At 37.5% G+C, this 16,423-nt stretch overlaps 1 protein-coding gene across 4 annotated transcripts in view; it reads right to left on the bottom strand.

Moving 5' to 3' along the window:
* The window catches only part of CCSER2 (coiled-coil serine rich protein 2), a 61,742-nt gene that overhangs the window by 10,074 nt on the left and 35,245 nt on the right, over window positions 1–16,423 (bottom strand). For 3 of the 4 annotated variants that reach the window (XM_082286250.1, XM_082286252.1, XM_082286251.1), the window contains 3 exons: window positions 14,147–14,230; window positions 13,276–13,362; window positions 11,693–11,791 (listed from right to left, as the gene is read on the bottom strand). In XM_082286250.1, the coding sequence (XP_082142376.1) occupies window positions 11,693–11,791; window positions 13,276–13,362; window positions 14,147–14,230 (270 nt within the window). Of the gene's footprint in view, window positions 1–3,385; window positions 3,471–11,692; window positions 11,792–13,275; window positions 13,363–14,146; window positions 14,231–16,423 lie in introns of all 4 variants that reach the window. The other variant, XM_082286253.1, reaches the window with a different exon arrangement.

The following is a 16,423-nucleotide window of genomic DNA, read 5'->3' as shown; positions in this document are numbered from 1 at the left end:
TTTTGTTTGCAAACATAAATTTAGTTAGGTACAAGAGACATTTCTCTTGTAGTTGAATCTGCAACTACCCAAATTGGGAGGAAAGAGTTTTTCTTAAAAGACTTTTCTTCATAAAGCTGAACATTCGTGGAGCAAAAGTAATTACATTAAAAAGACAGTAAAGTAATGATTCCAGGACATATTTAATAATTTGTCACAGAACTTGCCAGCTAATGCTCTGGAGCAACTTGGTTCTTCTAACACAAACACTTTGTACACCCTCCAAAGAAGCTGTATTGGTCAATAAAGCTTTGGAAACATTTCAGTGCTGAGCAAAGTGCCTTTATTTAAAAGAAAATGCATGAAAAAGCATAGCCTGCATCTGATTTATAGTCACTGCATAGAGTAGCTTTCTTCCTGGTGATAATAAGCTGTGTGTCACCTGCTAGAATTGCTTAGATTATCTCTGACTATAATGCTTACATACAAAAAGTGTAAATACTTTTTCCAGGATGTGCACAGCAAGTGGAGATGTAACAACTGCAATGCTTGAATAACAAAGCAGTTTTGATCAGCACTTCTGTGTGGAGAAGCACTTGGGGTAAGGGGCCTAGAGAAGGTGGTGTAATATTCTTGTATTACAATACAAGCTCATGATTGCTTCCTTACCAATGTGTATTCTAAATGTTTGTTTCTAGAGCTGCCTCATTAAAGCTCCAGAACACAAATGGAAAGGGTTTTAATTGTATTGAACAAAGTTTGAGATGTTATCAGAATATATCCTAAAACCAAATGAAAAATAAATGACCATTACACAGGAGTTTAGTTCAAGACACGTGGGAATAACAGAACAAAATTATAAGATTTTTATTCTCAAAATGACAAAATCAATGTACTTTTATCAAAGTGTTTATGAGATGCAAAGTGCTGAATTGTTTCCAAGGCTGGTGAAGAAACATGAAATTGATAAATGTGAAAGTATTAAAAATTAATTGTCATTAAAAGTGAAAAACATACATCCAACGTTAAAGTGTGCTGCAGTGCAGTGAAATGCTTGCTGACATTGGTGACTGGTGCATAGAGAGAAGAACCATAAACCTACACTAGTGTAATATTACCTAGCAGGGATATATTTCCTGTTCTGTTCAGCAGGAGGGAAATTATTTTTAGTTGTTTATACACTGTAATATGAACAGTTTACAGATTTATACCCTCATAATCTACAGTGCCTGTAAGTGATCTATGTATCCATCAGCTATCAACAGCACAGTGAAGAAACCTGCAGAATTCACAAGCAGAGATTGTATTTTAGCTTCAGGATCCAGAAGTTAGGAAAGAAGTGCTTGACTTCCAAGTCTATACAGAAAACACAACCAGACAAAACCTGAGACTACCTCATGTTTCCATCATCTTCTCTGTTTGTATTATTGCAAAAGAACACTGACATTAGTGTGTCAGGCTGTCCTACACTCAGTGGTGATGCCCAGCTCACCACATGCCTCAAAACCCCCTAATGTGGCATTTCATACCAGCTCAAAAACCTGCACACTGAAACCACTGAACCAAGTGGGAAAGAAGAATACTAGTGACCATTCCAGTAATGTTCTACTTTACAGAACTCTTCACATAGTGAAGAGGATTTCATTAAAAATGTCTAAGGAACCTCCTAATTTATACTAGATTTTTATTCCCAGTATGGCTCTTTAGAGTAAACCTAGGACTTAAAAGCTAGTGGAACACTCCACTAGTGGAAACTTATTTTCCTAAACAATACATTAGTTATAGTTTAGGTTAACTAGTCAAGGGCCCATTTTCATCTACTTTACTTCCTTTACTAGTACTTCATAGAATGCAATATGTAAGATGCATACTAAAAAATCCAACCTGCTTTAGCAATAAAAGTTTACTGTGGAATCCCAAGTAAGAGGCCACTGCTGTTACTGGAGGAATGAGGTGGAGGCTCAGAAATCTAGCAAGTAAAGTATTCTTCTTCAGCTAAGCAGCCACTGTGAACGATGTGACACCAGAGGCTCACACATGGCAGCTGGGACACCATCCTCCCATTCTGACTCTCCAGTCACCAAGCCCCAAACCCTTAACATTTATATGATCCTCAGGTCTAAAACTGATCTCCTTGAAGTCAGTCTCTTCAATAGGACAGTGAATTACCCAGGCTGTGCTACTGCTGGGCCCTCCACTCAGCAACAGAAGGCACAATCATCAGATTTTGGGGTTCTAAGTTCATTACACACACAGAGTCCCACATCAAACACCACAGAAAAATGAAGCACATCCCTTATTGCACAGAGAAAAGCCCATGAAACAGGCTGTGCATTCCCGATGAGTTGTTTACATGAACATTGTCACAGAAACGTCAAGAGAGTATTTGAAACACAAATCACAAAATGTAAGATTTTTTCTTGTGATGATATAAGTAAGGATCATTGCAGCGTGCAATACATGTAAGCTTAGTTTTCCAAGGTGCAGCTTACACTTCAGATCTCCATTGGCCCTGGAAATCTTACTTGGTTTCCATAATTTTACTTTTTCCTTTATTTCTTGTCCAAATACACTCTTGAGCTTTGCTAGGCAAACACTGTAATTTGGAAATTACAGTACATTTAAAAAATATAACTTTAGCGTTACGAAGTAGTTATATTTCTTCAAACACTTATCTGTTCATAATGCAATACCAAAGCACGAAATAAGACTTACCATTTCTCTATGTCTACGTAAGCATACACTTTTAAAATCAGCAATTGTCTTTTGTTTTGCAGATCGAAGCCAAGTGAACAAATGCATCTTACATCAGCCCACATTGTAGCTAGCACATAAGGAACGTTAATAAACATGCAAGTTGTGCAACAGCCACTTCAATGTAAGAGAAGCCTTTTTACAACAAATACCGAGGGGGTTGGAAAATTAGTTTGAGGGAAGCCATTCTAAAAAGTTAAAACTTTTTGTGAGAGACAATGCAAGTGACACTTTCCCACCAACACTTTTCTGTACAACCACGATGCGTTCACGTAAATACGCCGACAGACGCGCGTGCGGACGCATGAGCAAACAGAACACACACATGGACGGGAGAGTGCATCACAGCCATGGAGAACAGGGAAATGCAGCAAGCAAGACTGATGTTAAGACAAGACTGGAAACAAGGGCCTACTCGGGTTTGCCTGAAGAACTGCTGAGGTCTATTGGCATTTAATGACTGTTATAAAGCTATAAGTCGTAGCTGCTCGTACGCTGGCTGAAGGAAGCGTTTGGTTAGCCACAGACTATCGTGTATGCCTGGAGAGAGATCTGCCTGAGAAAGGAGGAGACTACAAGATGAACAGTGCGTGCAAAGGGGAAGCTTCTACTGGAACACGGTGAGGGAGATGAGTGAGAGGTACAGACTCACTCTGTCTGCGGTGCGGTGGAACACTCCGAGGGATGCCCTGGAATGAGCCCTGCCAGGGAGAGAAGGAGGGAGCAGAATACCCACCCTGTGCAGAAAGAGAGAGGGGGAGAAGTATAATAAAAAAAGAGAACAGGGAAAAACAAGACACCAAAAAGCCACACCATTCTTTTTCGTTTTCCCCCAGAAAGGTATCATTATATTTCCCAGTTGTCCTATTTTGTAAAAGCAAATGTTACACGCTACCAAATCCCAGATGTCCTAAACTAGTCAGAAATCTTACAAAATACCTCCATTTTTATTCAGTATATAAGCACACATTTCTGTCCAAGATAGCCTTTGGGGAAAAGTATAGAAGCTGAGCTTTTCATGATAAAAATACATGATAAAATTGTATTTATACAGCTTTCAAATGTATTTTAGAAATGCCTCACCAAGTAGTAGCTTGCTTAGTTCTAATCTACTGAAAAACCAGTCAACTTTAGCTTACAACAAAAAATTTCTAATGCATAGAGACAAATCTTCCAGCAAGTCCTGGTGCTTTAGAGGCCACTTTACTCCAATTTCAACAGTATTATTTATCGTGGTAGAGGAGAGACAACACAGAACTGTTTTCCTTGCACTTTGCTCTTGGAGCTTGAGTCTTCCACGAAAGGATCAGGGAACCGTGCAGATCCATGCTGTGCAGGGTTTGCCTGTCAGAGCTCTCAGATCACCACAAGTGTGACACACTGTGGCTGCTGTGTTCTCAAAACAAGAAAAAGTAATTTTCTTACTGCTTATCCTTTTCCCCACACCCTTACCTTTGCAAATCCAAGCTGCAACTTCCCTCTTAAAAAACACAATCTTGACTTCCTATTTCAGCAGGACAGGCTTAAGTATTTACAATCCTTTTGCCATTTAAGCAGCTGAAAACTGCTTTTCTAAGTCCAGGAACACTGATACTACAATAAAGACTGCCCCACTCCTCCTGACCAACAGCAACTAATTGTGGCTACTCTGTCAGCCAGTAGGCTGAAGGTATCTGAACAACACCTGCCTGACAGAAAACAGGAACCCAGCTTGCCCCTCCTCTCCAGATTCTCTGCTGCAGATCATACTGCCAGGGCTGGACAAATAATAAAGTATTTGATTTCCATGCTTCTTGTAAAACAATGTTAAACATCACATTATTTCTAGAAATAAATATTCTGTGTTTGTCTTAGGAGAGTTTTAAACACTTCCCCGATCTTCCAGTTATCCTAATCTAATTAGATTTTATCCACCACTATTCCAGGTTTCAGTACTGCTAAAATGAAACTTAACACATGGATTTAACCAAGTCTTTGAATTTGCTAGTCAGAACACTCTTAATCTAGAACAGGAAATAAAGAAAAAAGCCTGACAAGGCCGCTTTACTGTTCTTCAGCAGCTGAGATAGATTTTGCTGCAATAATTGTTTTAAGGGAAAAAATGAAACAAGTTCTTCAGTCTGATTATCACTAGATGGAGATACTGATTACCTAATGTGTTCTTACAGTCCTTCATCAGTGGTCATTAAGATCACAATTTTTAGACTGTTGAATGGAAGTACTGGAACAGTACTAGCTTCAGTCAAGCAATGTGACAAAATAATATAACGTGCTGCATCAACTGAATAGGTATTAAATACATAAATATTCCCAGGAACACGATTAATCCATCAACCAATGACTGATGAGAAAATTATCAAAAGCTTTGGATTTTCATAGCATGGTACAAAAGAACACTACATTTTCCAGGTTTGCTCATATTTCATCCAAAATTGTATCCAGGTAGCAAAACACCAAGAAAAACTCTCTCCCTTCTCTAAACATATCTGAATCTGCACGTAGTAAAAAGCACATTATTACCAGGCACAAGTCTGATTTTGTAGACTTATCTGAGTTGGCAATGAGCTTTTTCCAGACTTCTTTGAAATTTTTAACACATTAAGAAGGGAGGTGAAAATTTAATATCCTCTCCTTTTTACTCTCTGAAAAGAGAGATTAAGACAAGCACAAGCCATCTGAGCTAGCTAACAGTAAAGACACTATTGTAAAGGCAATGAAATATTTGCATGTCTTGACACGTTCCAGAAATTTTTAAGCATCCATATTAGCACTTCAAAGCACAGCACTAAGTACAGTCTTCTCAATAATTCTTCATACTAGTTTCTCATTGCTCTGACTGGAGAAGCAAATGAAGAAAGTGCAATAATTTCCTTGAATCTTTTGCCTGCTGAAGTGAACTGGTCTGCAGGCATATTTTAACCCCCTTCTCCCAAATGCTGCAGTTGACATTGCTCCATATAAGTAAGCGTCAAATAAATGTCTGGGGGTTTTTTTGTAATAAATAAATTAATTAATAATAAAAAAAAAAACAAACAAGAATTGTTTAATTGTACATCAATAAGGTAATTAAAATCAACATCAATTGAAAAAGTAAGGATCAGGAGATACAGCACTGGGAATTTATTAAGATGAGTGTTATGACTTACACTGATTATACAAATTATAAAGGATGTACAAATCCCATTGATATAGCACATTATGATTTAAGTATCTGTAAATACGCCTGGCTTATGAAAAGATTAATTTTCTTTTAATAGTATTTATTGTACAAAATTCCAGCAAATTTACTAAGCTTTCTCCTTTAATCAACAACTCATATTCATCTCCTATTAGTGAAATGTGTACTGAGGTTCCCAAGAAATCCAAAGAGGAGGAAAAAAGAAACACACCAATAAACACATCTCCTCAGATGATGGTACGTACTCAAAATACACAGATAAAGTGGCAGTTTCCTACTAAAAGTAAGAAACAAGAAAAACCTGAATCCCCACTTCTTATTACAATGTCTGTAAAAGTCTCAAGCAAGGAATGCTAGAATTGAAAGACGAGAACATGACTTACCTCAATTTCTATTAAAAAAACCAAACCCAAACAAAAAACATTTGATGAGATTCTTCTGGGTTCTGAAGCAACTTTTTCCACTTAGACTTTAAAATTAGACAGCAGTTGGAACAGTCCCTCCCCACAGCTATTATGTGCATCCAGACACTACTATTAAATCCCATTCCTCTTATTTTCAGATACTGGATTCGTGAAACAGCAAAGGCATCCCCAAAGAGAAGGGAATCAGAATTTTAAATCAACGTAAGATTCAGGAGTGGAAAAATAAGAGCAGCTGAGATAAAGCAGCCTACAAACCAGAAAGACAAATGTTCTTCAAAGAGCCTGATGAATTGTACTATTGCTTTATGTTGTACTAAATGCTTTATGAAGTTCTGACTAACTGCACTGGGAAAATCTGTTGGTTGTTTCTTCTTTTAAATGCTGCTATGAAGCCTAAGGCCAGACTTTTCCATTGTTAGTTATGAGCAGACCTCAACCTTAGAATAAGAAATCACATGAACAAAAGCAATTGCTTCTGCCAGAAAAGGAGAAGCAAAATATTTCTAAGCTACTGCTGCACAGTAATTTTAGCCCAACAGCCAGAGATATTCCAGCTCTTTTCTCAAGGATACACCAACATGCAAAACTGCTACTGCTTTAAAAAGTCTTTTCTGCTGCAGAAACAAATACAAATACAGCAAATATCCCTTTTTTAATCCATTCAACTGAAGCCTCTGAGCACTTCAATGAGGAGAGGATTTTTGCTGCCTCTCACCAAGCACTGCCAGCTGTTTCATAAACCCTCAGAGCTCCACATCATGAACAAACCCAGAAGGACAGACTTCAATACTAAGGCAAACAAAATGTTTCTGCAGCAGTCTCCTGGCCTAGCACCCAGAAAGAAACCATGAATGAGCCGTTCTGACATGCAATAGTCCTTCTGAAAGTATTCAGATAAAAAACACCACCAACACAGTTTTATGTGCTGGTTTACACTAAACCAACAAGAATTGTTTGTGAAGGGTTCAAAGACCTCTCTTCTGTGTAGTCCCTACATGTAATGCACAGTCACAGCACAAGAGACACGTGCACAACATGACCACCTGATCCAGCTATGGTTTTGTTTCACCAAGAATGTGTATAAGAACATGAAGCAAACAGCAGACCATTGCACAATGAGAGAAACCAAGGCTGGATATGAAGGTGAACACTGATACAGTGACTGGGCCTCAAAACCTGCAAGTTTAAATTAAGAGTTGTGGAGCTGACACAGACAGGATGTTTAAGGCTAAGGTGGAAGAAGATACTAAAACCAAAAGGACAACAGCACTCAAAGACAGACAGAAAGGATGACAAAGGTTCATCAAAACAATTGACATGAAAGGCTTTGGAATGACAAACTGGAACAAAATTCAAAAGGGAGGCAAAGAATCTCAGTGCAAAAGCAGAGAAGATGGAGCAAAGAACAAGACCATGCATGTTCCCATGCAAACTGACAGGTTCTGTTATTCTACCAGAGACAAGAATGAACTTGAACACACATTTAGGCAGCAAAGCTCATTCTCATCACTGGGAGCTGTTACCAAGGGGAAATACCCAGCTTTTACTGTACACTCTATCTACTCTTGCAGGCACTGGAAGAGCAACCAGGAACTCAGAAGAACTGGTCCTCACAGGCCAGAATCTTCTGCAGGTATCTTGGACCAAATTCAGGGCTTTGTAGTTTGTTTGCTTGTCATTTACTTCTCAGCATCTGCAAACAACCTTTTCAGCCCAAGAAACCAAATTATTTATCAAAAAAACTTGACTTCTAATCCTCCAAGTCCTAAAAATATCAGTATTTGCTATTACAGAAAGAATGCTGCAAAGCCTGCAAGAGAAGTGAGGCAATAGATGCTCACATTTTTCTTCCTTGTAAGCTGTCCATTAACGTTAATTTCTTCAGGTAATTTTTATCTTCTTCCAGGGTTTGCTTATTTTCTTCCATGATAGTAAAATCCTAAGACACACTAACTGGAGTAAATTCTGTATAGGAAATCTGTAAGAGATCCTTTTAGAAATGTCATGGTCTACCCTGCCAGCAAATACTTGTACAAGCCTTCATCCCAAGGATAGTTAACCAAGAATGGAACACAAACAGTAAGAAGTTACCTAAGCTTTGAGCATCCTGCCAGGACGCTTACAAGAAATACCATGTCACAGACACAGTAGACAGGCAATAGGTAGCTACCTATCATTTTTTAAGAAGCCCAATTGCCAAAACATTTCTTTTCAGCCCCTAGTTTTTATTACGGGAGTACTAAGTTTCAAGGATTAACTTAAAGTTACATAGCTTCCATTTATGTACATATTTACCTTTAAATAGAAAAAAACCCCTGAAAGTACTTCGAAAAACTGTGGTCCCTGAAGAGAACAACACCAGACAAGTTTATAATCACATCAGAATGGGCCATTTTCTAGAAATATTTCATAACAAAGAAACTACATGAACATGACTTTTAAAAGAGACCACGTTTAATGATACCCACTTTAGTGGCAGAACCATGAAATAATCAGAAATAGCAGCCAGTTCAAATGGCCAGCTGAATAGCAACAAATTGCTGCAATTCATATGGTCTTAAATTCCCAGCTGAAACAGCTGATTTCCACTCTCACTGTTCCCTAGTTTATTCTAGCATCTATTCTTTATGACACACTGCATTAACAATGTTTGTTAGGCACATTTCAGTAAGCATTTAAAGTATTCCTTGGAACACTAAATCACTGTGTTCCCAGACTGGTACTTACTCCTGAGGAATAAACACATTGTATCAGTTCTGATTTGTATAGAATATGTAGAATTTATAAACAGTCACATTAGTCTTGGAAATTTTGATAGCTGAAGCACCTGCCTCATATCCACCATCATTTAAAATGACTGGCAGGTCAACACAAATAGGAAAAAATGAAATAGTTAAATATTCATCAAAATTGAAAACCATTACCAAGCTGAAAGAAGCAAAAAGCTTATCTGCCTCAAAGGAGCCGTTCTGTCCTTGCCAAGACTTCAATTACAGTTTGGTTTTTAAAAAAAAACCAGCTACTCTATATAAAACCTGATAATTTCATAAACATTAACAACATTTTAGGATTTATATCACATTTAGGACCAATAAACCTGATTTCTCTCAGTCTACATTCTTAGGTCAAGACCATTAAGTTAAACTGAACAAGAATGTTAATAAAGCAAAACAGCTTCTTCAAGAGGGTTTTTGGGATTTTTTTGAGTAGTGAGAATACGTTTTACTTAGGTGTCTCCTTCTATTTATTGTACTCTTACCTCAAGAAAATAAGAGCTGACTGTGTCTCCTTTCTATTGCAAGAGATGTTTTCTGTTATTAGGTTCCTGATCAAAAATTATTTCATACATTTATACTTCTATTAAGCCATGCAAGGAATCATCCAAATGCATGTTAGCAGAGGGAGCATTAAGCCAGAAAGCTGGGGTCTGACCACTAGAACTGAAATTTGGCTGTAACAGCCAGACCACTGTCCTACTTGAAGAAATCCCACATTAAGGAGTTCCTGTTTCTGTTGGCTGACAGAAAGCCTGTGACCTACAAATACGCACATGAAAACATTGAAAAGACCCCAAAACATTCTGCTCCAAACTTTTGAGCTATCAAAAGCTCCTGAAAAGCAGCAGTTTCAGTATTTGTCAATATTTCATGAATTTTCCTAAGTCCTTTATTAACTTCATGAGAAACTTTGCACGTGGATAAACATACTGAGATGTTTACATTGTGCATGTAGTGACCGTACGTCCAGAAATATGTGTGTGTATCATACACATATATCCACACACCCAACCATGAATAGAGCAGAGGTTCCTTCATCTCTTCTTACAGATACTGTCCCTTAACCCAAACTTCCTCCTGACAATAAAATGTCTTTTTAACAAAACTACAATGTAACTTAGAAGAAATATATGGGCCAACCTGACCAAAACAGACAATTGTGCTGAGTGACTCCTTGTGCTTGAGACAGCAATGCAAATTTCCCATCTTCTCTAATATCTTTGTCTTGTCAATTCACACCACAAGTTGCACAAACTAAAACTTGTGTAGTTAGCAACTAACTTCCCAGATTATTAGACTGTTTCTGAAGCCATTTGAAAAGTGAGCTAGAAAAAAAGGAACATGGAAACAACAGCCACTAACCTGGAAACAGGATCAATGCACAAAGACATCAAATGAACAACACACACATGAAATTAAAACTTGGGAAAAAGAAACAATGCAAGGGCTCAGAAGCTTCAAAGCAAAAGGAGAAGAAACAAACGAGATGAACAAAGACATTACATGTACATGGGGGAGAAGAGGTGTCAAAGCAAACCAAAAGCTACTTTAGGTTATTATCTTTTGACACTGGGTTCTTTATCAGACAGAAAGAAGGAGGTTGGAAAACAGGGATAAGGCTGTTTGCCAGTAACTGGTGAACACACAGCACGGTGGTGTTTCTGCCCTAGTGCTATATATTTAAAAGAGCGATTTTAGAAGGATAACGGGTCATTTTTCTTTACTACAAGCTTACTCAAGTAACATCGAGCAGGATAAAAACAAAGAAACAAAAAAATTAAAACCTATTTTTAACGTTTTAATAAAATCTCCTAGGGTTTCTAGCTAGAGCAGTAGATTCAAGATCCAAATGCTATTTGCTGGTGACTAACAAAAGCCTTGTTTAGCATTCAAAGGTAATTTCTTCTTCATATATAATATCAAATATGTTGTCCCTCCCCCATCTTAAGTATTCTATTGGTGTTCCATGAAGAATGTGAATTTTACATAGTGGAAACAAATGTGATCCATGCAACAACATATGGGAATGAAGATGTCTTTTGTCAAAGTGATTTTCACACAATAATTTTTTTAAATGAGTCAAGTTATTAAAATAAATTATAAAAAAATAATAAGAAGAAACACTAAACAATATTAACTTTTGCTTTTACACTTATGCACCGAAATTTAGAATATATTGTTGCTTTTCCTCAACAAATATGAGAACATCAACAATGAAAGTTTGACCAGGAAAAAACCCAAAGAGACACCTATGACTTTGAAATCAGGATATAAGAAAATATCTTAAGTACAATTAGATATACAGTTTGGATTGACTGTAACTTAAATACTGCAAATGGTGATTATTTAAAGAGAAGACTTCTGAAGTTTAATTATTTATTTTTAAAGAAATGTGTGTAATATTTGTTTACATAATAGGGCTGCAAAAGAACGCAAGGGTTGCACAGCAGGAAGGACACTACTCACACACAGCACAGAATCTCCTGAACAAGGCTGACTTGTGTGAGAGCCAAGGTCATAGAAGGGGGGAATGAAAGGCAGAAGGAGGTACCCAAGCAGGAAGGGCCCACTTTACTCACAGAACTCCTCCTCCAGGAGGTTTGTGTGAATTTATCGGCACACGCGCGCGCTGCCCCCGGAGGTTTTTGACTGTCCTTCTGGCAGTTACATCTAGTGGCCTTAATCACCCCCAAAAAGAGAAAAAGAAACAAGAATTAGTTAGAAATTAACCAGTTAAGCCTCTTGACAAGTACAGTCAAGGCCCAGTGTTCAAATACCAAGCATTACTTGACTGTAGAGCACAATATGATTAAACTGTAGAAAACTACTATTCATTTAACTGCTGCTTTTCCAAAAGGATACTGAGAAGCAATCCAGAATAAATATTGACTTTGGAAAGAGTTTTTGTTCCACTTAAATTTCTGAAGCACTATGTTCTTCAAGTCATCTTTCAATCATTACAAATACAAGTTTTACCCATCTCTACAGCAGAGTTCTTTTGCTGCACCAGTTACAGGTTACTCCAGTAATCAGGTACATGACTGAGCAGGGAAGGAGAAACTTCCTTCTAGGAATCTTTGAAGGCTGATGGTTAAGAGTGAGACTAAGTGTACCAAAAAACTAACACTTACTGCAAAATACTAACAAACAAGGTAATTTGGTTTGGTATGGTGTGATGTGGAATTCTGCAGTTTAAACAGCACAGCAGAATGCCAAATCTTCATCTTTCAGCTTTGTTTTCAAGGGAATGTTCCCAAACCAGAGACGAAGAGAATGAAGGCCACAGCTCAGTTTTAGTGCACACACCCACAAAAGCACATGCTAAATGTTTTATTAGATTATGGTCACACAGTACTGTCTCCAGCTATGATAAATATACATGGTGTGCACCTCTTGGCATCTCATCTACCCTGCCTGTAGGATCTTGTTGTGGCTTGAAATGTGTGGAGCTACTTTACAAGAATTGTCACAGCAGGTGAATTTACCAGAACCAAATGCAAAGATACACATGGCAAAATCCAAACTCAGACCAAGAGCAAAACTTTAAAAGACACACGCAATTTTTGCTTGAGGCCTTGTGTCTCCCTGAACCTAATTTACGATGAAAGTGCCCCCATAACTTGTCCTTAGTTAGAAAATTTAATCTATTCGACTAGTTTTGCATTGTTTCCTAAAAAAAAAAACCAATCAACTTAGAATATTATCTTCCTCAGCTTTAAATTTTATGGTGCAATTCTTTATTAAGCTAATGGATATTAGAGGAAAGAAGGGGGAGGAAAAAAAACTAACAAAAACTTTAAGCAGAATGATAGGCCCAGTACTTGTTCACTTTTAAAATACTTTAAATGTAGCCTTATCTTTTCCTCACTGTTATTTTTGAGCAGTCTCTGTAACTTTGTGTTCAAAACTGTTTTGGAAATTAAATACATTCAACATCATTATAAACATCCTTGCTTTGTGCCACACAAAATCATGACCAGATTATGGAATTAAAGATCCCAGGAGAACAACTGGGAACCCAAACCTACCTTTGTTATAGTGAAAGCGCAGGAAAAAAATTAACTGTCTAAGCTCTCTTAAAGCCTTCATCAGTACTGCCTATTGAAGTTCTGCTCTGCAGGGCACACCTGGGATTTTGCTAAACATTTAGGATTATACTTACAAGCTGCTGCTCTAATTGGTTGATTGTTTCATCCTTTTTCTTCAGTTCATCTTTAAGCTGCCTGATCTCGTTCAGCAGATCATCCATCTGCAACAGAACAGTGGTTTTCTATAAGGACTGCACTGATCTAAATCAACATCTCTCCAGGATATATGACATTAGGCATGCCTGGAGGGCTGGGAGTAACACAGCACATGCTTTCCTCCTCCTATTCACACAGAGAGAGCGGCTGCAGGCACATAGAATAAAGAGTGAAGAAACTTGACCAAAAGTCTCTTTAAGAGAGGCCAAATTCAGCTGACCCACTAAATTTCCAGGGTAAGTAAATCAGCTGCATTTTTGAAACAGTAATTCATCTGTTGTGCAAACAAGTGACATATGTAGATGAACATGCCCAGTCAGCAAACACTACCTACAGTCCTCTTTATCAACAACAAAAATTACTGAACTCAGAACAGGCATTAGGTTTTAAGTGCTCTTCATCTTCAAGAAGTATTTATAACCTTGTTGTATCTTCAGTAAGCACTGTTTCCCTCCCATAAATACAGAATTAGCGATCTTTGTATCATGATTTTACAATAAGAGCCAAGCAAAGCTACAAAACCTTACCACCACAGAAAACACAACGTTACAAGTCTGTGACTATAAAAGATGATCCCATCTGGGATATCCGTTGGGGTTTGTTCTGCCTTTAATACCTGTTCTAAAACAAGAAACTTGCCACTGACTTTGTGGGGTTCACCTATGTTAGCATTTAAACAAAGAAAGAAGCAAGAAGCAGTACTTCAGTAACACACAAGCTTTGGGTGTGTTTTCTAAATATAAGCAGGTTTGTACCTCTTATTCTTTAAAGTCAATCAATGTCATTTACCTTAAAAGTTGACTCAGGTTCTTGTGGTTCTGGACTTGATGGAACTGAGAATGTGATGTCCTGGAGTGACACATTTTCATCATTCTACCAGGGGACAGAAACAAGAATACAAGCTTGAATTACTTGCTCAAACAGCACGTTTCCTTTTCCCCCCCATAGGAAAGCCTCCCTTGCTGCAGCCTGTGTACAGAGCCCAAGTAAGGGCCATGCTAGAGACACCTACACTGAATTGCCATAACTTGGATAGAACGCTCCATCTCACAGATTTTTGGTACTGTTTCAGTTTGGGTTTTTTTGTTTCTTGGGCTTTTATATAAATAGACTGTTAATTTTGAGAACAGTCAAGTTTACATTGTCCAGCACCCAGCTGTATTCAGTTCTCAAGTAGCTGCTTGTCCCTTCTAGGCCCATGGCCAGCAAGTGAAAGACTGATGAAGCAGCAGTTTACACTTGACATTATGGACAAGTTCTAACAGAGTGCTTTGAAATAATTTGCACAATAATACCATAAAAACACAAACATTATTTAGTTCACAACATTTCTAAAATGCTAGAGGAAAAGTGCAGCAATGAGAATCCTAGAATTACTTACAGTTTAAGGAATTATTTTTTGTATATTTATACTGTATTTTATATTTATCTTATATTCCCCAATAACAAATTTCACCAACATTTTATTTTAAGCAATGATTCAAACAAATACACACACTCAGAAGTAAAGCTACAGATGGTCACAGTTACAACTGTGAAATAGTCATCATGAGAATGGGCAAAAATACAAAACAAGACAAACTATTTCAAGCAAAAGTATCTTGCATGGCTTTTCAAAGCTCTGTACCTCCAATATACCTTTTACTACTATTAAAATGCAGGGAAGTGGAGCAATAAGAGATTCCACAACAGCAGATTAAGACCTAATTGCAAACAAGTTTAGTATGTCACACACTCCCTGGTGATACAAATCAGTACTCCAGGCCTGGGCTACGCCTGACTCATTCACCAGCAAAGCAGGAACAGAGGTCATCTGCAGCAATTCCCTCACCACTGTCATAATTACCTGAGTAAACATGTAGAGAACACAGGACAGCTGGAGAAGGAACAGTTCTAACATTTATCAGTAGGAACTCAAGCCTCCATTTGAACACATGCTAGGATTAATCTATGAAATCTGTCTTGTGCTTTTTGTTTCTTGCTTATCATATTGCTAAAATGAAACAGGGCCAATCAGCAAAATAGAGATATCCTTGTACAAAAAAGAAATTAGAATTACCAAAAAGATGATAGACTTAGCAAAGCAAATGCAACTGGTTATATGCATATGCTATTTTTGGCAGGCTAGAAATACTAAGAAGTATACCAAGATATCAAATTTTGGAAACTTGGAGAGCATATATACTTGAAAACTTTAAGTAAAGATAAAATAAACTTTATAAAGGTATCACCACATTGCATGTCACAACAAGCAATATAAAAAACTACCTCTAACATTTTTACAATAGCAGAACATATTATTTATTTTAGTATAATCACTAATTCAGAGCAGTGGCAAGTTTACCAGGGTCTACTGAATTTTTACCAAGGTCTAACCGTTGATTCTGAATTCCAAGTTTTCTGCAGTCCAAATCACTCATTTGAACAGTCTCCTTTGCTAGTGGCATTTCTATAAAGATGCAAGCAGAAGATGTGTTAACTGGCCATCAAGCAGAGGGTGCTATTCACCTGCTGACTGCTCGGCATTCTGAGTGTAGTTTCATCCCGGTCATGTCAATCTCACTGCCCACTGTCAAACACTGCCACAGTGATGGTGCAACAGTTAAACAACTGCTTAAACCCAAAATTTACCAATTTGATTTGCTATTGTTTGTTCATTTCTTTTGGTTCTGTTTCTTTCAAGCAAATTTAAGTCACTGAGGTGAACTATTTTGTGGCTAAGAAAAAACAGTAGTAATTGTAGGGGCAATTCATACAATTTAATACATGACAGAAAAAAGGCTTTTTGTTTCTTAAGTCTGTTTCTTTCTCAACTTCAGGCTTCTCATAAACAAAGATGAATCTCTCTTGTGGATCTCACCAGATGCAAAAAGAAAAGAACAAAATGAGAATGTATTTCAAAGGTACCCAAGTGACTTACTGATCTAAAGCCTCAGCAAAATGTACTGATGCATTTAACAACTTTGCATTACATGGTTCACATCTTCATTCACACCTCTTCATACAAATGGAACATATCTGATAAGCTACAGTGAAGATCTGTGCTTGAAAAATAGGATTTCATTT

The sequence above is a fragment of the Coloeus monedula genome, assembly GCF_965178545.1.
Source record: "Coloeus monedula genome assembly, chromosome: 8".
NCBI lineage: Eukaryota > Metazoa > Chordata > Aves > Passeriformes > Corvidae > Coloeus > Coloeus monedula.
Note: the sequence above shows the minus strand (reverse complement) of the source record. Positions and strands in the feature narration are given on the sequence as shown.